Source organism: Staurois parvus, unplaced genomic scaffold (genome assembly GCF_062004578.1).
Source record: "Staurois parvus isolate SC_StPar_1 unplaced genomic scaffold, SC_StPar_1.0 ptg000564l, whole genome shotgun sequence".
In the NCBI taxonomy this organism is placed as follows: domain Eukaryota; kingdom Metazoa; phylum Chordata; class Amphibia; order Anura; family Ranidae; genus Staurois; species Staurois parvus.
Genome location: NW_028318360.1, coordinates 6,562,496 through 6,587,039, shown reverse-complemented (window position 1 = coordinate 6,587,039; position 24,544 = coordinate 6,562,496). Strand labels below are relative to the sequence as shown.

General features: G+C 41.0%; 1 protein-coding gene across 1 annotated transcript in view; it reads left to right on the top strand.

Moving 5' to 3' along the window:
• Window positions 1-24,544, top strand: part of CPZ (carboxypeptidase Z) — a 123,791-nt gene that overhangs the window by 41,380 nt on the left and 57,867 nt on the right. Inside the window, exons 4-7 of the mRNA XM_089691570.1 lie at window positions 47-262; window positions 2,983-3,179; window positions 6,260-6,421; window positions 17,964-18,122. Of these exons, the coding sequence (XP_089547696.1) occupies window positions 47-262; window positions 2,983-3,179; window positions 6,260-6,421; window positions 17,964-18,122 (734 nt within the window). The remainder of the gene's footprint in view (window positions 1-46; window positions 263-2,982; window positions 3,180-6,259; window positions 6,422-17,963; window positions 18,123-24,544) is intronic.

The following is a 24,544-nucleotide window of genomic DNA, read 5'->3' as shown; positions in this document are numbered from 1 at the left end:
TATTGCTAGTTACTATATTCCTAATACATTATTACATTTTTTACAGTTAATGTTGAAGAAACATATGACGACTCACTTCCTCAAATGCCAACTACCTTCATCGAGTTCAGTCACCACACCTATGCACAAATGGTCAGTGTTCTAAAGAAAACTGCAGGCAAATGCTCCCATATTGCTAAGACGTACACTATTGGACGTAGCTTTGAAGGGAAGGATCTCATAGTAATTGAGTTTTCAACCAAACCAGGACAGCATGAACAATGTGAGTATCAATTTCTTTAAAATAAAAATAAAATAGTGGCTCTGGATCAGTTTTAATTTTTTAAATGCTTTTAAAATAATTGGATATACAGTGGCAAGAAAAAGTATGCGAATCATTAACTGGTTTTCTACAGTAATTTGCCATAAATTGTGATCTTATCCTCATCTAAGTCGCAACAATAGACAAACACAATGTGCTTAAACTGATAACACACACAAACAATTCTAATTTCTTGTGTCTTTATTGAACACCCCCATTAAATATTTACAGTGCTGGAGGCAAAAGTATTTGAACCCATAGACTAATTAAACAAAAGCTAATTGGAGTCGGTATTTTGCACACATTTATTGTATTACTGAAATATTGAAATGAGTGTGTAGGTGTGGTTTAGAGCTATTTTTATTGATAAAGGACTCAAACATTTTAAGATTGCTGAACATAGGAAGCATCAGCTGAAGTGAACCATGCCTCTCTGAAAATTTAAGATTGAGAGTAGTTGATCTGAATAAGGCTGGAAAGGGATACAAAGCAATCTCAAAGTGTTTAGGCATTCATCAGTTGACAACTTGTTTGTAATTGGAGACAGTTTACCATACAGAAGTCTTTGAGCAGACAGGGTGTCCATTGCAGAACACCACAGAGGAAGCCACTGCTCTCCAAAAAAAACATTGCTGCGCACCTGAAGTTTGCATCTTGGCAAACCGCAAGGCTATGTTATGAACTGATGAAATAAAAGTTGAATTGTTTTGGAAGAATACTCAACACTGTATGATGCAAAGAGGACACAAAATACCAACATCAAAACATAATCCCAACGGTGAAGTATGATGGCGGGAATATCATGATTTGGGTTTGCTTCACCGCCTCAGGGCCTGGACCACTTGCCATCATCGAAGAGAAAATTAATTCCCAAGTTCATCAAAATATCCTACAGGATAATATTAGGAAGGCTGTCTGCCAGCTGAAGCTTAGTAGAAATTGATGCAGCAGGACAATGGCACTAAGCATTGAAGTAAATACACCACAGACTGGCTTCATAAAAAAAAAATGCACCTTTATGGAGTGGTCCAGTCAGAGGCCAGACTTTAACCCCATAGAGATGCTGTGAAATGACATCAAGAGAGCCCTTCACACAAGACATCCTACAAATGTGTCCAAGCTACAACAGCCTTATAAAAAGAAATGGTAAAAAATTCCCCCTGAACATTGTGCTGGTCTGACCCAGAGCTACCGAAAGTGCTTGCTTGAAGTTATTGCTGCCCATGGAGGTTTGACCAGCTATTAACTCCAAAGGTTCACTTACTTTTTCTTCCAGAACTGAGAATGTTTAGTGATTGTGCTCAATAAAGACATTACAAATTAGAATTGTTTGTGTGTTATCAGCTTAAGCACAATTGTGTTTGTTGTTTCTTAGATGAGGATCAGATCACATTGTATGGCAAATTACTGAGTGCTGGAGGGGCAGATCAGAGAGCTGGTGACTGACACCCACTGGCTCTTTGCTCACTGAAGACCATAAACTGAGCGATCACTGGTCTTCAATTTTTTACGTCTCGGTCTTAGAGACAGTGGGGGACATTCTGCAGGCAATGTGAATAGACTAGGAAGGGGTAGATCTATGTTAAAAAAGAACCTTTTCAATAAAAAATCAAAACCAAGTATCATATAATACTCACAGTTCATATATCGTGCTTTCTAATTATCTTCCGAAATAACCGCGTACCACCTCCCGTGTTGTTATGCACATCGTGTATCCACCACATTTCAAACCTGCACTCACCTCCACTCTTAGACCTGTCCTCTTACAGGTCATAAGCGCTTGCTTCCCTTTGCTGGGATCCTTGGAACAACTCCTCTCCTCCTTATGGACCCCCCTCGCTTTTGGTTTTCCGCCCCAAGCTCACTTAATGGTACACTTTAATTCTTGGTGTCTGGCCCTTTAAAAATGCACTCCCTGTCCTGCAGTTTGCTCACACATAAAAGAGTATCCCCATAGTGTAGTATAGAAAATATATGTGGTTTATTAAAAAACATAGTTGCACTCACTTTATAAAAGAGCTGAACAGGCATCAACATAGACAGCAGGACTTCCAGTTTCCAGTTCTCCTAGCGTCCTGGTTCTGTCTACACGTATATCGTCATGGCCACATGACTTCCTCAGTACAACAAGGTATCAAACTAGACAGAACAATGAGTATTTCTCAAACGTGTTCATGGTATGCAATGTGTGAACCAAAAAAGGGAGTATCAGCAGGATGGACCAAAAATCCAACCAGTAGGACCACAATTTATAATATTTACTACAGTTCCTCCCCGATTGATAGGTACATATAGACCAGTTAAAATCTGTCATCCATGCTTCCACTGAGGGAGGGGTATTGGAAAACCATTTCCAGTCATTATGGCTCCTAGACATTTTTGCTCAGAATGTTACGCAGAGCTGTATCACCTTGCAGTGCACAATAATGGCAAACAATTAAAAAAAGGCAACAAAAAACACTTAAATGCATCCTAGCACGGCAACTCAAAAATGCACGTCATTGTGCGCACATTATGCACATGCTAATGTATGTGCAATGGTGTAAACAAGTCTGCAGGAGATAAATGTTATTTTTATTATTTTTGGCAGCTTTGTTATTGAGCTGTGTAGACATTATTATGATTTTATATGACCCGTAAAATAACAGACCAAGTAATCAGATTTTCAATTGTTTATACAGTAAAACCAGAATTCCGTTACATTGGCAACATGCATGGAAATGAAGTGGTTGGCAGGGAGTTGCTGATTTATCTTGCTCAGTATTTTTGCTCAGAATATCTCCTTGGCAATCCCAGGATTCAGGAATTGATCAACACAACAAGGATTCACCTCTTTCCATCAATGAACCCAGATGGCTATGAGTTGGCATCCGAAGAGGTAAAACAAATTTATACTGTTGGGATTTTGTGGTCAAAATGATGTGCTTATTCTCTTGCCCCTCTCTGGTAGCCATTAAAGGGGCTGTAAAGGCAGATGGTTTTTTTACCTTCATGCATTCTACAGACACACAGAGCCGGGAGTTGAGCATGCACAAGTGCCCCTAGAGCAAGCAGCCTGTTATAAGGGCACTCAGCAGGGGGGGGGGGGGGATTTGGGGGAAGGAATCAGGAGCTCCACATACACCTCTGTAGAAAAACCTCAGAACTTTGGTCCCAGCTTACACCTGATGGGTTGTCACACCTTTGAAGTTACAATTGAAGTTACGATTGTTATATTGTATGAAATGTCTGGCTGTTAATTGTATCCATTGTTGATAAATTATTATTATATTATTATTATTATTATTATACAAGGTTTATAGAGCGCCAACAGTTTGTGCAGTGCTTTACAACATAAGGGCAGACAATACAGATACAATACATTTAAAAACAGGAGGAATTAGAAGGCCGTACTCCTAAAATCTTACAATCTAAAAAGGAGGGCCAAGTGATACAAAAATTAAAACAGTGGGGGATGAGCTGATGAAGAAAATAAAAGTACAGTTGTTAGGTGGGGGCAGGATAGGCTTCTCTGAAGAGACAGGTTTTCGGAGATTGTCTAAAAATGGAAATAGCAGGAGATAGTTGGACAGATTAGGGCAGGGAGTTCCAAATGATGGGAGAGGCTTAGGAGAAGTCCTGGGAGGAAGTGATAAGGGAGCTAAAGAGCAGGAGGTCTTGGGAGGAACAAGGAGAATGATTTGGTTGATATTTTGAGACTATGTTAGTAATGTAGCTGGGGGCAGAGCGGAGGATTGCTTTGTAAGTTGTTGTTAGTGTTTTGAATTTTGTTGGGTGAGTGGCAGCCAAAGGATGGATTGGCAGGGGGAGGAGGGGGGGGGGTAGCAGACACTGAATGATTGGTAAAATAAATGAGTCTGGCAACATCATTCATGGTGGACTGAAGAGAGGATAGCCTACGTAAAGGTAATCCAATGAGGAGGGAGTTGCAGTGTAATCGAGGCAAGAGATTACCAGGGAGTGAATTTGAAGCTTTATGCTGTATTTGGTTAGGAAGGAGTGTATTTTAGAGATGTTTCGTAGATTGAGGTGGCAAGCTTTTGACAGTGATTAGATGTGGGGCCGAAAAGAGTTCAGAGTCCAGGAATACACCTAGCAACCTGGCATACTGGGACGTGTTGATAGTTGCAACCTCAATCTTGACAGAGAAGTCAGGGGAAGGGGCATGTGGAGGAGAAAATATTATGAGTTCTGTTTTGGATATATTGAGCTTTTGGAAGTGTTGTGACATCCAGGCTGATATGTCTGTTAGTAAATTAGTGATGCATGAGGAAACTGATGGAGTGAGCTTAGTGGTAGAGATAGATTTGGGTGTCATCAGCGTAGAAATGATAGTGGAAGCCGTAGTAGGCAATCAACTGACCCAGGGAGGAGGTGTAGATCGAGAATTGGAGAGGTCCAAGAAAAGAACCTTGGGGGACCCTGACAGAAAAAGGAAAAGGAGAGGAGGAAGTAGAATTGTAAGTGATGCTGAAGGAGAGGTGGGATAGGTAGGATGAAAACCAACGAAGAGCACAGTCAGGGAAGCCAAAAGAGTGGAGTTTTGAGGAGGAGGAAATGGTCAACTGTGTCAAAGGCAGCAGAGAGGTCCTGGAGTAGGAGTACAGAATATTGTCTATTGGTTTTAGCCATTGAAATTGAATTCACTTTTGGAAATTTACCATGGTAAAGTACAAAGAATAGTAGTTTTTGTCAAACTATGTTTTGTGTTGCAATAACTTTCTGAACTTTGAAAAAAACTCCTAGTGTTTGGATCATAATATTATTTACTACTTACTATATAGTTCTATAGGTGACCAACTGGAGCCAAATTTTTTTGTGAATTCTGGGACAGCCTCCAATTTTAATAGGATGATATAGGTTTTCTTTTGTTGTAATTGGTACAGAAGGGGATAACTTGTCCCATTAGGTATAAATTTGTTATGCTTTTTTGTGTAATTAAAGTGACACTAGGTGATTATCCATACACATCCACTACTCAATGGCATTGTAATCTATTTTTCGTTTAATTGTTTCTTACTGTGTTTTTCTCCCTCCATGTAATGTCATCTTTGAGTCTCCAAACTTCTTCTTTTCCCCATTGCTTCTGTTTGTTTGGAACGAGTTTTGCACGTTAATTGTAGGTATGTGTACTCAAACACCTATATGACCGTGTGCTGTCTACAACAAAAAAATTCATCTAGTCTTTGGGGTTGATTTACTAAAGGCAAATCCGCTGTTCTCTTTGTAAGGAAGAGAAAGGAGAATTACAAATTGCAAAGGAATTTGCCCCAGAGCTTATTGAATGTGGTGAAATTTCACTTTGCAAAGAATACCCAATCAAGCGCAAGGAAAATTTTTGCTTGCACATGATGGAAGTCAAAAGAGCGTCACCACATCCACTGAGCACTGGGGCAAATTTCCTTTCAAAATGAACAGCCTATTTGCCTTTAGGAAATCAACCCCTTTGCCTCCAGTCACCCTGGCAGGCAACCTAGCATGTTGGGGACCCTTATTTTCTCCCCTTCATTTAAGTGTTACAGGTTGATCATTGCACAACCCTTAACCTGCTGCTTGGATAGTAAATGAACTGTACTTACTGTATTAACGCTGTTCTTTCTTCATGTCAACAAGTTCCCAGTGTTAGATTACCAGCAATATAAAAGAGAAGACTAAATGACTTCCACATTCTCTCTCTCTTATGCAAGCTGAACACAGCAAACTAATATAAAATAAGATTTGGGAACTTTTGATAACTGCATTTGATAGCTGCATTTCATTATTTGTGTTAATAATTATGCCACTGTATTAAAAGGCAGTCTTTATTAATCTGCTTGGAGTTCAGCTTTAACAATATTTTTTGGGAAATATGAAGGTTATAAGAAAAGAGAGGCACAGTCCTTATGGAAAGCACCCATGCTGACCAATCATGGTACTTTTCAGGAGGTTTGTAATTGTTGCAATGTATTTATCTTCCAGGGTGCTGGATACAATGGGTGGACAAATGGAAGAATGACAGCTCAGAACATTGATCTTAATAGAAACTTTCCTGATCTGACTTCTGAAGTCCATAAAATAATGAAAGTACGCTCAGCTCGTGTCGATCACCTGCCCATCCCTGAAACCTATACTTGGGAGAGGGTATGACTTTTTTTTATTATTATTGTACAGTATACAATAGTCATCCTTATGATGTGGTGTGTTCACTTTGAATGGCAGAATTAACTAAGTAAGTGGAATTGATTCACAAATATGCAGGGCCAGCTTTCCATCTCTGGCGCCTGAGGGCATACAAGAGTTGGCGCCCAAACAACACGTCCCTGTGAGAACTTCCTCTTTGCATTTAGCATATTCTTGTTTTTCGTGTAGTAATCTAGTTTAGGATTTTGTGAGAGTAAGTGAAAAGGCTTTGATGAGATACCTGTATTAATACTTAAGGGGAAACGTGTGGCCAGTGAATAAAAAAAGAAAAAACCACCTCATAGCCTCTGCAGCCTAAAGACATAAACCTATTGTGCCTAATGGTTAAAGTGGAACCCAACTCTATCTGGGCACCACAAACTGAAAACACTATTTAAAGTGGTTTTAAAATAAGGGTCGCCTTTTTGACCTCTTCATGTGCTGTAGCCAGGGAATGGCGTAAAATGACTGCTATTTCTTTTGCTGTATGGTCTGTGAAATGGACTCCATCTGCCACATGGAAAATCTGGTCTCCTGGGAAGCAGGTAAACATGATGATTATACTCCCACATGGTCAGTGTGGAATCACTTCTGACATTCTCCAAAGTTCGCCTCTTATTTGTGATTTTGTTGCTCCATTGTCTGCCAGTCTCAGCTAGACATCCCAGTTTTATTCTGCCACAGCGCTCTGCCCCCCGCACACTTTTTTTTTTTTTCTTCTTCCTTCTCCATCTTTCTTCACACTGTACATCCTTTCTGTCTCCTGTAAATCTACTACTCACTGAAAAGCAATGACTATTTGGATGTTGATTTTGTTACTCATGCCACCCAAGATATTGACAGCTGCTCTTTATATCCTTGGTTTTATACTACTGCTATGTTGAATATCTACGGATATGGAAGTATTGAGACAACTCCTTCGTGTGTTCTCTTTTGGGTGGTTGCATTGTAGGCACTCCCTGTTAGTTTTGGAGGTCTTTTCTATTTTTTTCTTTTCTACTAAATGTACCATTATTCTGGTAATGTGCCGATGGTGGAATGTGAATCCTTTGTGATATACACTTTCTCTATTTTATTCTTCTGTAAAAAAATTTGAAAATTCAGTAGAACAGATTAAACATAAAGTAGTTGTAAAGGCTGAAGGATTTTAACCTTAATGCATTCTATGCATCAAGGCAAGAACCCTCCCAAATACTTACCTAAGCCTGATCTCGATCCAGTGCTATGCCTGAGAGCAGCAGTGCTGCTCTTTCTCTCCCTCCACACCAGACTCAGTGAGAGCAGTGGGATTGGCTCCTGCTGCCATCAATTAAGTCCAGTGACAAAGGGGCAGGGGGTGGGGCCAAGCAGCACTGTGTTTGACACACTAAGAGCAGTTCGTTATTGAGCCGGCACGACTACCACCATAGGAAGCGGCTTCCTATGGTAGCAGACGGAGAAGTGGAGAAGCCCAGAGTGCTGGCAGGGGACCCCATTGGAGGAGGATTGGGGCCATTGCACAGAACAGGTAGGTATGACATGTTTCATATTTAAAAAAAAATACTTTACAATCACTTTAATTCATTTTTAATATTCAGAGTAAACTCACCCATCTATCCATGTCTCCATGATTTTTTTTTTTTGTTGAGAAATCACTGGGAAAACACCCCCTAGCATTTCTAGCTGAGGCCGTCTTGAGTAAGGGCAGATGAAACATGAAACATTTACTTCCATGAATCCATCTGCTCTTAGCTCAGACATGAAGGCAGGAGTGTGTGCTTAGCTGAGCAAGCCCTTGCTTCCCACTTCCAGATGCAAGATTAAAAAAAAAGCCCATGACGTCTCCTGGGATATATGACATCACTTTTCGTGTAAGCCAGAAACCAGGAAGCATGTAAAGAAATGTTAAAAAGCCAAGTAAATATAATATACCCTACTATCTATTTAGTAATGCTAACAGCATAAGGATTAAAAATAGTTCATGCTGATTGAGAGAGTTTAATTCTACTTATGTGGAATCAACTTGTGGATGTGTATCAACTAACTTGTTATATAGTTCCTCCATTAGAAGCTTGATAAAGTTATTGTTTAGCCCAGAGTTGTTCTTTAAATTACGTGTAACTAGGTAAATATTGGTGGATGTTGAATACCTCAAAAGGACAGACAAAATGTCCCATTATATCAGTGTATCAAATTCGCTCTTACATTCTTACATTGTTCTGTCAATCATCAATTCACTCGGCTGCAAGTCTGAACCTCACACTCTCCCGATCTCATTAAACTTCAACTCAGGTTATAGGGAACTTATTATAAGTTCAGATGTGTGTGTAATGAGTTTCAGCTCTGATAAGGCTTAGCAAGGTATGAAAGACGTTTGTGGCATCATTAAAAGCAATTATGGAGATTATTCAAAGAAACGGAAACAATTACTGTGACCATTCACCACTGAACTGTCATCTACATTTTCAATTAAAATTATTCATGTCTTGGTATATCGGTGTCATTGTAAATGCATTTCCTGTTGTCCTGTTACTGATGGGAGAATTTGGATTATATGGAATAATTTTGAATACAGAATAACTGGATAATAATATTTTTTTAAGATGCATTGGTGCTTGACCTCCCGTGTAAGGCTTTTCTCAACAATATGGAATCAGATTTGTACTTTGTTTTAAGGGTATTGCTAGGGTGGTGCAAGAATTGGAGCATTCCTGGGCAATACATGATGTAAACACATAGCACACATATGCCACAATGGGGAGAAGCATCCATAACTCTCAGGTGCCATGTAAATCTAATGCACCCTCCAAAACCGCTTTCATTCTAACTTTAATACGTTACCCTTGATTTTTGCAGCAATTTCAGAGAACTGAAAACTCTCAGTGTTACTCATCCAAAGTTATATGTGATGACTGTTATTGTTGTTAAATTTCTGATTCTGAAATTACCCTGCTGCATTCAACCAGGCCACTTGTATCCTATGTATACAACTTCGGTGCATGCATCAAATATATTGCAGCATTTTAGATGTGCTGTTGAGTGTATATCTACTTTTTATTTAAGTAAAACTAAAGGTAACCTTTTTTTTTTTCATTTTGGATAGAGTAAGGGAGGGTTATAACCCCTGACAGTTTTTTTTGCCATATGTATTCCATTAGGGTGATTTCACTTCACTTCCTGTCCCCTACCAACAAATGAAATTAAAGGAAACCCCTCCAGAGTTAGAGAAATTCCTGGTGGTCATCAGGGCCACCAGAACCAGTGTCCCCATTGTAAGATTATCCCTCTGTTCCTGTTCTGGTGATCACTAAAAATGTGGGATTTTCCTTCACTACCAGCGTTGGACCTGTGACAGGCACTCCTCAGGAGTGCTGACTATGCATTCCTCTGCCCCTCCTCCATTCATGAAATCTGGACTATAGCTTCTATCAGTGGATTATGAATGGAAGACAGGTGAATGAACGGTCTGTCCCTTCCATTCATAGATTTAATTTCAGTCCAGTCCTTCTCAGGTAATGCCCATCGGATTGTGCGGACTCTGCAGACATTTGGATGGATCATAAATGTCCAGAATTCAGTACTGGAGCTGACTCACTGCTTGGAGTATCTGGGCCTGATTCTGGATATGAACCATTCCAAGGCTTTGCCCTCTGCTTCCAGGTTCAGACCTTACAGTCCAGGGGATGCCCCACCATCCGCTTTGAGGCAGTACCATAGAGTTAGTTTCGCTCCAGACTATTGCAACTCAACCTTTTGGCTATGTGGGTCAAGCAGAAATAATCTCTGGATCATCCTGTTTGCATGATCAGCAGAACTAGGCTTGCCTTAGCATGGTGGATTTCCAGTCCTGGAGGCTATCTTGATACTGGGGAGTTGGTTGCGGTGGAACCCCAGCTCCCAATCAACATCCTGCATTCCAGGGTGATTCAATTGTCCCTCTCATCTATGAAGCTCTCCAACCAGGATTTAGAATGTGGCTTATATCAGCCATCAAGGGGGAATAAGAAGTCATGCAGGTCAAGGAAAAACCAATTTAATTCTAAAGTGGGACTCCAAGTTCCAGCCTTGTCTGTAGTGTACATTGCAACCATAGAAAATTAGCAGGTGACCTTTCTCAATCATTAGCGTATGGTTGGTATGTGTTTTTAGACCTTTGTCACAGGTGGGGGACACTAGACATGGTTCTTCTGGCTTCCTTGTTCAGTAACAAGCTGGACATGTCTGTCACTGGGACCAGGGATCCTCAGTCCTTCACATTGGATGCCCTGGTGACTACGTGGGATCAGGTCAATTTGGCCTATTCTTCTCCTCCACTAAAGCTCCTTTTTCATCTGCTCTACAGGATAGAGAAGGAGGGTGTTCCAAAGATCCTCATTCTCCCCTACCTGACCCAGGAGGACGTTTCATAGAGGCCACTTCACCATCCTGCTTCTTGGTCACTGGTTTAAAAGGCTTGGTTGATGAAGCCCAAGTCCTATGGGAAATGGAGCCTCTCAAGTTTAATCATCTTTATCCTCCTAAAAGCTAGGAAATCAACTTCTCGCAAAGTATACCATTGCACCTGCAATACTACTTTGCCTGGAGCAAAAGTAGGACACTTCACCCCAGGAAGTACTCTACTTTATAAAAAGACTGAGGGATGCCTGCACAATTGCTGATAGTTCAGTGGAATAAAGATAACCCAATTCATCAATAAAACATCGGAATAATCTGTAAACAACCAAACAAATTTATATGAGCCACTTGTATACTGTATCAACAATTTTTCATATAGTCACATTGCTTCAAAGAGGGATATACGTACAGTGGCCAGTCAGAAGTCAGCTGCATCACAGGGAGGATGCCAGAAATTATAATTAATATGGTACCATGAACATCAATTTTTTTTTAGAAATACTGTGGGTAGATGTTAACACATGTGTCTCAGGCTGTTCTCTGAGTCTCCTGCCCTCTGTAGCCCAGTTGTTTTTGAGAGATTGTTAGCATTTGTTACTATGATGCCCACCCCTCAGTAGTATTGCTTTTGGACACCTCAGTCATCTAAGATTAGGATCCTGTGTCTTGTAAAGTATGATTAAGGAAATACCTTCCTCTCACTACACAGATCAGTAGATCTCCATCAAGCCATCTCTGAACTTTAATTGCTCCAGTTCATGTGGCAGAATGGTTTCACAGGTTTTACTACAACCTGTTCACAGTTTGCAAAACCAATGGGGGCTTTTGCCCCATCTTGGATCTCAAAGCTCTTAAATATCTTCATTTGAGTCCAGAAAATCTGAGTACAATCAACAAAAGACACCCTTGTTCAGATGTCATTTGGACTGTGCAAGTCTGTCTTTTAGCCTCTGCTTTTTTCAGACAGACTGATTCTCTTTTTCATCATTCTGAATACACCCTGAAAGGATGCTCCGACTTCTCATTCCACAAATTCTAGGTGGCTTACACAGATCATTGCTTAAGCTTATGATCTCAAGGATTTATCGGGTTCCATCATCCCCTTTCAAGGCACTTTCTACTATATCTGTGAACGCTTCTTGAGCTTTACAGTATTAAGCAACTGTTTCTCAGATAGCAAAGTTGTAACTTGGTCTTCTATTCACACATTCTACAAGGTGGACATTTCCGCCTCATCTGATGCCAGCTTCAGGTGTAAGGTTTTTCTGCTGGCTCTTTGATATTCAAGCAATTCTCTCTTGTTTTTTCTTTTCTCTGCTGGGCCTGTTCACATTTGTTTGCTGTGTTGCCCAAAAGATTTTATGGTGAGTACAAAAATGTTGTTTGGTAATGTTATTACCCTCATTTTACTGAATGTTGGATGTGAGACCAGTGTGTACATGAGACCAGTGTGTACAATGAGCATAATTAACCCTCTACAGAAATGAACTGCCTTAGTGGCTGTCGAGTTGTAGTTCACAATGAACTACCATGGCACTGTGGAGCGTTGTGGTAGTTCGTTGAGTCTTCCTGTCGGTATATCTGCTTGCCCGTACATTCTGTACGGGCAAGCAGATATGCTAACTAGTCTGCAGGAGACCTGCATGGCACCTGCGATCTACTGATTGCTGGTGCAATGGTTTACAGGCTTCCAAAACGAAAAATAATAAATACACATTTTTCTACCTACATAAAAATGTGCATTTATTGTTTTTTGTATAAAGGTGAACTTATCCTTTAAGTAATAGCTCTCAGACATACAGAATGATAAATAATGTAGATATTACCAAAGCCTGTCTTTGTCATTAAAGAATATAAAATCCAGATATGTAATTATTGGTATTTGATTTTGTGGGTTTGCAGGCGGTAAATCAGGTGGGCCAAACAACAGCCAATGAACATAGAATCTCCATAGGTTTTTTTGTCTTTAAGTTCAAAAAGCCCATTAGCGTTTATACAGGAAATACAATCATAATAATGCCTGATTTTAAAAGATGTGTACTTTGAAACCTGTGGCCAAAGTAAAGAAAGCAGAGCGTAAAGGACTAGTTACCAGTATTGTCTGTTGGCTTGCTGATGACTGGTGATCTGTTGTCTAGTATGGGAATATTTAAGAAGTAGCTGGTACAGTAGAAAAACCACAGATCCTCAGAATAGGTAAATCAAAAGCAGGGAGATGCTTGCACTGCAGGTCCTTAGATACAGCTTCCTCTTCAGCAAGGAGCAGAATGAGCAGCATACTTGTGACATCACCAAATCTCACTCCAAATCTCATACATTTAGCATTCAGAAGCAGCACTGCTTTAGATGGTTTTTAAGGTGCAGATATACAACTATTAGGATGTACAATCACATAGCAAGAAGTGCACTGCTATATTTCAAAATGATTCAACACAAAAGGTAAATCTTTTAGGCTACTTATAAATCTGGACAGACCCTGTTTGCATTTCCTCCTTTCTTATCTGTTGAAACTGCAGACATTTGCTTACAAGTTGCCGTATCGACCCTCTTCTGCCTGATATCCTTTGATTGAAAAATTGAAGTGGCTGAGCTGAAGTTTGTTGGCCAAACAGCAGCAACATCCAACCAGAGGCAGCTACTGTTTGGGTATTCTGTCAGAATACAGTATCCCAGCAGGGAGATTCCTTCATTTGTGCTGGATCGTGTGGATGGAGGAATCTGTTGGACTGTAGTTTTGTAGTATATGGTCAACTTTAGACACATTTGCTCTATATTCAGTTTCGTCATTTTAGTAGGGTAGTTAAAATGGAAAACTTTTGGGAACTCGTTAAAGGTAGTTTATGTTTTTTATTTGTTTTACTATCGTAATAAATACTGTATGTGCAATAGGGACTAATATTTTTTATTAAAGTATATTTAACCCCTCAACTTGTAAAACAACCCATACAGTTTAAAATAGAAATGAAAGGTAAAACATTTGTGTACAGATTTTTTTAAAAAAATTACAAATATTCTTTTTTATAAGCAATCAAATACCCACTGTTCTCAACTGCAATAGAGAGGTGACAGCAGCACACTGACCTTCTCAGTGAATGGCAGTGCAGGGGGAAAAGGGGGGGGGGGGGCTCTAAAGTCGTAAAAAGTTTGATCACTGGAGGATAGCAGACTTAGTTCCTAGCAGAGCTAGAGAACTGACAACTCTGTGCTCTCACGCTTGGTGTGGTCAGTTTTTAATAGGAAAGCAGAGGGACTGGCAGGAACAACAGGGATTTCACACAAAGGAAGCAATACAAAGAGAACAGGATACATTTTATACAAGTACATGGTAAAACAGGCACATATCAGGAATATGAAATGATAGGTTTACATATTCTTTAACACATGCACAGTACAATGTGCATTATAACATTTTTCCACAAGATGGTACTATTGGCCTATATTTTGATTGAAATTGTTCTTCCACAAGATGTCACTCTTTCTAAACCATTTGAGCCTTTTATATATATATATATATATATATATATATATATATGAAAAACATACGCATAAAAAAATAGAGGTTACTAATTATTGTAACCTGGTTTTAAAAATTCGAATTATTTACCTGATAAGATCAAAATCAATCTGGATAACATGACAGGCTGTTGTTGAAGAACAGTGGATAAATAATTACATAATTGAGCAGCCCAACAAAAGGTTACTGGAATTTATATAGAGCCAAGGTACGTTTTCTTCTACTGGCATGAATAAGGCTGAAAAAGTTTAGGCTCCAGCTGTAATATTTTTGACAAATTGGTTGCTTGGCTCCTCTTATTCCCCAGAGGAGATGTAGAGTATATTCTGTGTTGTTTTTTTTAATCAGAAAACTAGCTTTATCTTGATACTTGATAAAATCAACATCGCATGTTTTATATAGTTTTTACATATTGCATCACTTAATATTAAAAATTAATTAAAAATATACATTATTTCCTTAATGTGCTGTAATATATGAGGGCTGATTTACACTGTGGTTTCATACATCTCTAGAGAGCTATTGCTGTCACCGTTGCCACTTCATGCTCCCTCTCCCCCAACAGTCTTTTTTGTAAAATAATTATAAATTAAAAATTCAGCAGGGAGGCTGAGACCCTGTCATAATGGCTGCCAGTATCTTGGTAGACTTGGAAATAAAGCTGCAAAAACTTTGCTGGTGGTGTAATAAAACATCTAGCTGTTACTCTGAACTGAAACTGAAATATCAGTTAGAGATGAAATGTGAAAGCTGACACAGTTACAGGGTCCTTACCTCTGTAGTATAGCTCAAGTTATTTTCTTTTCAGTATGAATTTCAGAAATTACATGAGAAATGCATACACCCTTGCAGTTGGACTCCTTAAATGCCTTTTCAAATGGTAGTAAACACCACATTGTGACTTGTAGTCATTATAGTAAAGCTTATCTGTAGGTACCAGGAATATCTCCTAAATATGCACTGTTCAGGAGATAGTCACTATTTCTGCAGCCTGTGACATCCCTTCGGAGCACTGTGCTGTGATCGTGGATTCCGTACGCATGCGCGGGTGTTATGTCATCGGGGCTCGGCCATTCAAATGGACGGAGCCCACAAACCCAGAAGGAAGACTGGGTGAGGATGACAGCACACTGCTGGAGGGCTTTGTTTTAAGGTAAGTCTTTCATAATGTGTTAGTATGCGATGCACACTGGCACATTATGCGCTTAACTTGCTAGGAGAAGTTTTATTTTTTTTAACCCAGACAATACTACTGCTTTAAGTCTTGGGGTAGTGGACAAAGGTGCATTACTTGCTTTATTGCTCACTCTGGCAGGCTTTGGACACTTTGATTAGTGAGCAGGCCTTTGGTATTAGTCCTACATTGTACTTTATTCCTTTTTTTTTTTTTCTTATCCCTTAGTCTGCAAAAACTAAACACCAAAGTGAACCAAAGAAGTGCACTAGGGTATGTCATATGGTCCTCTCCTGAAGAGGAAGGACCCTTCCCTACCCCCCTGGGGTGCAACTCCTGATGGGGGTGAGACAATCTGGTACACCTAGCCAAAAGACCCTATCAGACCCCTTCCCTCCTGATCAGCCAAAGTCAACCACCGAGTACTATTTTAGGGGCTCCATTGATTGGAGACCAAGCCAGAGAAGGAATGTATCCTAAGGACAACACTTCCTCCCCCTAGACTTATGGGTAGGCCTAAAGACCCACATCCTATCAGTGGCGTGAAAAAAGACACAAAAATAAGTGCCAATGAAAAATTCAATAGCTAGGCCTCGTGACTTAATAACAAAAAGTACCCAAAGGCCTAGCCCATGAGGCAGGGTGCAGAAAAAAAGCATTTGATGTGGTGACCAAAGTGGTATTTCACACATTGGGGTGCAAAACCCATAGCATTCTCTGGCACCCCCAGGTCCTGCATTGTACTTGGTGACATCAGTGTGTGACCACCAGATTGAGCACCTTAGAAAAGAGGCTGCAAGGGCCAGTTGCACAGCATGGAGGAAGCCTACCAGAATGAGGAATAAGGTAAGTAGTAAACTTATTCCCAGGGCTTTATTCTCAGAGAATAGGTGAAGGCACTCCCCCCTTCCAAGTCACTAACTGTTCGCCCCCCCCCCCCCCCCATCTCCGAGCACTGTCCCTTGGCTCTACCTCTCACCCACCTTCCAGTACCATTCCTTTTAGAGAGTACAGACTTTTACAAGGTAATTTGTTTGGAATTTGTTAATGATAACAAGAAAAGCAGTAAAACAGATTCCCTGCAGCAACAATGGATTCCCCCAGCAACAATGGACCCCCGCAACAAAATACCACCCCAGCAACAATAGACCCCAGCAGTAACAACAGATTTCCCAGCAGCCAGAAACAGTAGACCCCCTTCCTCAACAGTTGATCCCTTCCAGCAGCAGTAGATCCCCCACCAGCAGCAATAGACCTCCCCAGCAACAAGGGGCCACCACACAAAAATAGATCCCCACCAATGACAATAGATGCCCCAGCAGCCAGCATCAATAGACCTTCCAGCACAACACAGCACCCCTTGCCATTACATACATTCAGTGCTGAAGGTGTCGGAACTGCATTCCCCCCACATTTCCACTGAAAAATAGCCCTGCTTATTCCAATTCAGAACCCCTACAGAAATCAAGCACTGCAGTGTGGAATTTATTTTTCCTTTTTTCATTACATGTATTTATATAGCAGGAACAATTTACACAGTGTTTTTATTTGCATATTCAAATCAGTCCCTGTCTTCAAGGAGCTTACAATCTAAGGTCCTATTCTCACATACATACATATACTGAGGCCAATTTAGACAGGTGCCAGGTAACCTACCAGCATGCCTTTGGAGCGTGGGCGCACAGCAAACTCCCGTGCAAGCACAGCAAACCCCATGCAAATAGTTTCCTAATTATGACTTAAACCAAGGACCCCAGTGCTGCAAGGCATATGTGCTAGTCACTAAGCCATTATCCTGCCATAGAGTTCATGGATAATGTTTTCCCTGGCAGAAGAGCAAACAACTCATAGCTGTGACGCTAATAGGTCCTATGACCCTCCTCTAGCCCTACTTTTTAGAGGAAACCATAGACTTGTTAATGTTTTATTAATGTTTTGCTAATTTTTTGCTGACCAGCTTAACTTCGGGCTATTTAGTAGTACTCTAACAGAGAATTTTCAAGTTAAGTGAAACATTTTTTTAGTTGGCTGTAAAATTACTAACTTTAGAATGTGTACTTTGTGTCAAACCTAAAATGTATGTATGCCCCAACGATGAACTGTTGATCATGTCAGAAATCTAGTGAGCCTATAAGTTGTCTCAACAGTCTTAGCAGCTCTGCACATTTCAACATAGGAGAGTGCTGCTCTGTAATCCTACTGCACTTCCTGCCCTAGGGTGACAACGCTGCTTCTCCATAGATACTGTACGTTGGGCAAGCATTGTCACCCTAGGACAGGAAGTGTGTTACTGGCAAGATCACCAAGTAAAACTACAGGGGAAAAAAGCTTGAAAAAAAGTAATACAGACACTGCATCTAAGAACTGGTACCCTGCAATATATTGCAATAAATATTACATTTTGCTCTTTATTTTAAATACATGTGTTTTTGTCGATTCAGGTGGCACCAGAGACAAAAGCTGTCATGAAATGGATGAGGAACATCCCATTTGTCTTGTCTGGCAGTCTTCATGGTGGTGACTTGGTAGTCAGCTATCCTTATGACTTTTCAAAACACCCTTTGGAAGAAAAGATGTTTTCTCCTACACCCGATGAAAAGGTAAGTGGAAAGTACATGCAAGAAAACGCTGCTAAGTTGTTTTTTTGAGTGGTCAAGTCATGATAGATGTGCTGTGTACTGGGTCTGTATATGGTGTAATAGAATAGTATTATAATCCGGTCATGCTGGAGGTGGTGTGTGTGTCTTGGGTGTGTATATAGTGTTACAGAATATTATTTTATTATTATTTATTTCAGGTACTTATATAGCACCGTCAGTTTACGCAGCACTTTACATATATATTGTACAGTCACATCAGTCCCTAACCCTCAAGGGGTGTACAATCTAAGGTCCCTAACTTACATTCATACATACACATATTAGGGCCAATTCACCTATCAGCATGTCTTTGGAGTGTGGGAGGAAACCCACGCAGGCACAGGGAGAACATGCAAACTCCAAATAGGTGGTGCCGTGGTTGGGATTCAAGCCAATGACCCTTGTATTGCCAGGCAGAAGTGCTAACCATTTAGCCACTGTGCTGCCCTGAGTATTATAGCATGCCCAGTGGTACAGTCATGATGGAGATGTTGTGTGCTGTCTCCGTGTATGGTGTAATAGAATAGTATTATGATCATGGCCAGTGGGTAGTTATGATGGAGGTTTAACCCCTTCACACCTAAGGGTAAAAAAAATCTTAATGCCTAAGTAAAATTTTGCAACTTTGACATTGTTAGTAAAACCGTACATATCATCACAACTACTTTGTACATCCAGGTGAATTGTACCTTGTTTTTTTCAAGACAAATTGGGCTTTCATTTGGTGGTAAATGGTAATGGATATCTCCTGATTCTTTCTTTTATTATCAAAGGAAAACTGGCCCAAAATAATAAAAAAAAACAGCTGTGTGTTTCTTGTTACTACCATAACCTACCACCATATAATAACCCAAAATAAATTCTTCAGGTCCTGACGATCGCAGTGATACCGCATATGTGTATGTTTTTTTTTTTTGTTGTACCAATAGTACAGGCCAGAAACAATAGTGCACATTTTGCTTTTTTTTTCCTACCTAAAACACACTGATACTAACTGAAACTGATACTAATTAGGGAAAAAAAATCCTGACCTTTAACCCTGACCTTTAACCCTGACCTTGGCCCAAACACTAACTCTGGCACTGACCTAGATCATACCTCTAGGTACTTTTTCGTTATTTTTATTATATTTTTTAATATTTATTTTATTTCATTTCTTCATTTTTTTTTTTTTTGCACACAGTTGTTTTTTTTCTCTGCAAGGAGAGAGATACAATGCTCTCAGTGACATTCCGGTCTTTGTGCTGGGAGCACGCTGTGTGGCTCAGTCCCAGCACAAAGACAGGTACGCAAGTATGCAGCCCCGAAGAAAAAAAAACAGTTCTGTGAGGCCGCATATTTGTGTGATTTCAGTGCCAAGGGGTTAATGATCTGGGTCTGCATCTAATGTAATAGAATAGTATTATAATCATGTCCAGTGGTCATCATATTGAAGGAATGGTGCACTGTGTATACAATGTTAAAATAAAGTAGTATTGCAATCATGTACTGTGGCCAATAGAGACAAAAAACAATACGAGCGCTGGATAACACACCTAGAAGCAGCTGGCATGAAAGGCAAACACCAAGAGCCTCCAAAGTATATATATCAAACAAGAACATGCAGCGCTACTATAATTCCATGATATAATCATATAGAGTGTCTAGACAAAAAATGGTATTGTGAACACCACTTAATCATAAGGTGGATATGGTAATATCTAAACCGTCCAAAAATTATGAGAATGGTGACTATGACTGAGATATGCTACTCACATGCTGTAGTAGGTAGGTAGCTAGGTAGTAGTAAAAAAAAAAAGGGACTTTGACAACGTGCAAGCACACGAAACGCGTTATAGAGGTGCCCTATATACCCTGTGATGTCACACTACACGGCCCCTGTGGACAGCCGGTGGCCATTTTGGATTTTTACTACTACCTAGCTACCTACCTACTACAGCATGTGAGTAGCATATCTGATGTTGTATCTATTATATCTTGGTGGATAATAAAAATACCATACTATCAGTATTTTTAGTTGTTCTGGCTCGTTACTCCCGAGCCCCCCCCTCCAAGGCATATTTGGGATGATCTGGTGGCCACACAGTGATCGAGGAATCTCCCCCTGCTGGTGAGACGAGTAGATATCCCCTGGTACCTGGAGACCTAGAGGTTGTGATTTCTGCCCAGCTGTTGCAGGCCAGATGACCTTTCCCAGTGATCCAGTTTCAACAGGCAGAGGACCAGGAGTTGGTTAACACTCAAATACGCATTACCATTGCGCTTTCTGGTTAGTGCAATCTACACTCATCTCTGTGGGAACAAACAAGGTCACAAAAGTCACCAATTTCTTCACTATTGTTTCACTGAGATTTGACACGATGCACTGCAAGGACACTCTTGTTGAAGAGTCATAGTCACCATTCTCATAATTTTTGGATGGTTTAGATATTACCATATCCACCTTATGATTAAGTGGTGTTCACAATACCATTTTTTGTCTAGACACTCTATATGATTATATCATGTACTGTGGCCAGATCATGACAGTAAATGTTGTTTACTGTGTCTATATAGAGTTTAATAAAATAATATCACAGCTATTACCAGCGGTGAAGCCATGATAATAGATGTTGGGATTATGTTTGTATAGAGTGTAAGAGAAGTGTTTCTGGGAGGTATACACTATAAGCTCCCTTTGTGAATCTTCTTCCCAAAAAGCTCTTTCCCTTGATGTTATCGTAATGCTCTAGTTTCTGTACTTACCGACTGAGAACAAGCATTCAGCCAGCAAAGTCATAGATTCTGATCAGCATGCTTGTTCTGAGGCACTGTTGTAGAGTTACAAATTAGAGGATCAGTATAACAGCCAGCGGATTCGTATTATATTCGTACAGTACAGGACACAGGCAGAATATTCATACACTATGGGTTATAGGCATGTACCTTCAGTTATTGGACACTGGAGAAAATCTCCCTTAGCTTAGTTGATTATCTCCCATCCACACATTCGAGACGCATAGAGGAATCCACTCCACTGTGCTATTGTATCCTGACAGCAGGGAATCTTCCTCTGTCAGAATGCAGTGATCAGTGCTGATCCTAGGAGACTTTTCCAACATTCGAGAGAATGCGATCATTAGATTGACTTTTCTCAATCTGGAACAGTCATAAATGGAATGAAATTCAGCCAGTCCTTGCTGAACCAGCTGCTTTTCGATCCATCTATGGCTAGCTTTAGACAGGGTCACGCTTATCTCTGACCATTACTGTAAAAACTGGGCTATCTATATATTCGCATCACAGTGCCAGGTTTTCAAACCTAGTGCTTAAATTCCATCCGAGCCCTTATGAGGGACTCAGATGCTTCCTCCCTTCCCATTACAGGATAGTCTACACCTGGGTTACTGTATACTCCTCACGGACATGCTTACCCTATACAACTCACCCTATTCTATAAGTACCTCACAAAGAAATACCCTCACTTGTAGGTATAGTGAAGACCAGGTGAACGAGAGCCAATGTAAAAATCACAGGTGAACATTTGCTCTGTCGAAAGCCCACAGAGCACTTAAACTAGACCTATAGGCAAAACTTTTTTTCTTAATTTTGGATAGAGTAGGGGACAGTCATAACCCCTGTCAGTATATTATTTTCCCTCTGTGTCCCATTGGGGAGATTCCCCCTCACTTCCGGTCCCATAGCCAAAACAGAAAGTGAGAGGAAATTCCTGCAAATTAAGGGAATCCTTTGAGGACCCCCATGTCACCAGAACTAGCGTCCTTATTGGAAGATTTCTCCTCTATTTCTTTTGTGGGGACAACCCAAAATTTGGGATTTTCTTTTCCTTTCACTTTCAAAGACAGGACAAATGGAGAGGGTGACTCTCCCTGACGGTTACACAGACAGCAATAAAAACTGACAGGTGTTCTATTCCTTCTCCACTCTATCCAAAATTAACAAAAAACATTTTGCTTTTAGTTACCGTATTTTTTGCTCTATAAGACTCACTTTTTTCCCCCAATAAAAGAGGGGGAAATGTCAGTGCGTCTTATGGAGCAAATATAAAAGTGGCCGGTCCGATATTTCCGCCGCCACCATGTCAGAATACCGGGTCGGCCACTCAGCTGTTCTCTGCTGCAGGACCTTACCTGTTCCTTGGTCCAGCGCTGTACAGTCTTCCCGCGCCGGCTTCTTCCCGCGCCGGCATCTGTGACAGCCGGGTGCCCACTGCGCATGCGCGAGAAGCGCTGCGCTTTGTGAATGGCACATGACAGGTCCCAGAAGACACCGGGCCATTCACAAAGTGCATTTCTTCTCGCGCATGCGCAGTGGGCACCCAGCTGTCACAGCCGGGTGTCCACAGTAAAGGGAGGACAGCTCCACGAAAGTGGGAGCGGGTACCTGTCAAATTCAGGTACCTGCTCCCCCTTCCTTTCCTAAAGGTTCGCAGTCTCTGGTCATCTCCTGTACTGTCTGCAGTCTCTTGGTCATCCCCTGTACTGTCTGCAGTCTCTGTTCATCCCCTGTACTGTCTGCAGTCTCTGGTCAATCTCCTGTACTGTCTGCAGTCTCTTGATCATCCCCCCGTACTGTCTACAGTCTCTTGGTCATCTCCTGTACTGTCTGCAGTCTCTGGTCATTCCCTGTACTGTCTGCAGTCTCTGGTCAATCTCCTGTACTGTCTGCAGTCTCTTGATCATCCCCTGTACTGTCTGCAGTCTCTGGTCATTCCCTGTACTGTCTGCAGTCTCTGGTCATCCCCTGTACTGTCTGCAGTCTCTGGTTATCCCCTGTACTGTCTGCAGTCTCTGGTCAATCTCCTGTACTGTCTGCAGTCTCTGGTCTTCCCCTGTACTGTGTCCGCAGTCTCTGGTTATCTCCTGTACTGTGTCCGCACTCTCTGGTCATCCCCTGTATTGTGTCCGCAGTCTCTGGTCATCTCCTGTACTGTGTCCGCAGTCTCTGGTCATCTCCTGTGCTGTGTCTGCAGTCTCTGGTCATCTCCTGTACTGTGTCCGCAGTCTCTGGTCATCCCCTGTACTGTGTCCGCAGTCTCTGGTCATCCCCTGTACTGTGTCCACAATCTCTGGTCATCCGCTGTACTATGTCCGCAGTCTCTGGTCATCTCCTGTACTATGTCTGCAGTCCATTGGTTCAGAATATTTTTTTTCTTGTTTTTCTCCTCTAAAACCTAGGCGTGTCAGGTGTGTCTTATGGAGCGAAAAATACGGTATAAGTTAACCCCAGAGTGACGATGCTTCTCTTGCACTGGAGCAAGAACTGGTTCTAACATCCGATGCTAACTCTGTTTCAGGCATGCAGCTTGTGGCCTATTTGATTAAAGCAGAAATCTCTGCATCTGTGTTACATTTCCTTGGACAGATTACAGCCTTAATACAGCCATCTTCATCCTGGTTCAAAAAACTCCATGCCCTAAAACATGTCATGAGACAAATTTCCAGAATGACTCTAATCTCCATTCACATGCGCAGAATCATATGGCTAAAAGCTTGGACAGCTGAAGCTGCCTACAACAGGCACCTCACACATATGTCTTTCCAAGGAAGACATCTATTCAGGTAGGCATTTTCCCAATTTATCGAAAACAGATGGGAAAGTTTTACTTTCACAGGGAAAGGTCCCAAAATCACTTTCTTCAGGATCCTAGCTCTTCAAAATGCAGAGCACCTGTCTGCTTTAACCAAGCTTCAACTTCAAAACCTAAGTTCAGCCCACCAAGGCCACCAAGCCTTTCCCAAAGCCCTATTCACAATGAAGGGGGTCCTCACTCCTAAGAGTGGGAAATGTCTGTTACAATCTGCCTCACTCTAGGTCAAAGAAATCCCAGACCAACGGGTTCGATAGGCAGTTTCAAGAAGTATAAAAGAGATTTCAAAACTCTACCACCTCACCTCTTTCTTCTTTCAAACCAACCAAAAACTACCCATGGACAGTTAGATTTGCAAAATGACCTAAACCACCTTTTGACCCAGGGATTTGTTGTGCTGGTATGCGACAAGACAAGGTCAAAGGATTTTACTCAAACCTGTTTAATGTACCAAAGCCCATCAGGGGTATGCACCCTATTCTGAATTTCAAATTTCTCAGCAAATTCCTTCAAATTCCAAAATTTCACAAGGAATCTGCAAGGTCAGCGATTGTCTCTTTGAGACAAGGGGAATTAATGGCATCTGTGGACATCCAAGGTGCCCATCTACATGTTCCCATTTACCCAACTAATTTTTGCTCTTTGCATTGACAGACAACCACTTCTAGTTTGTCGCACTGCCCTCTGGCTGATCCTCTGTTCCCAAAGTATTCACAAAGGTCTTAGCGCCACTGCTTGCCCTGCTCAGAACTCAGGGAATCCAAGTCACAGGATATTTAGACGACCTTCTTCT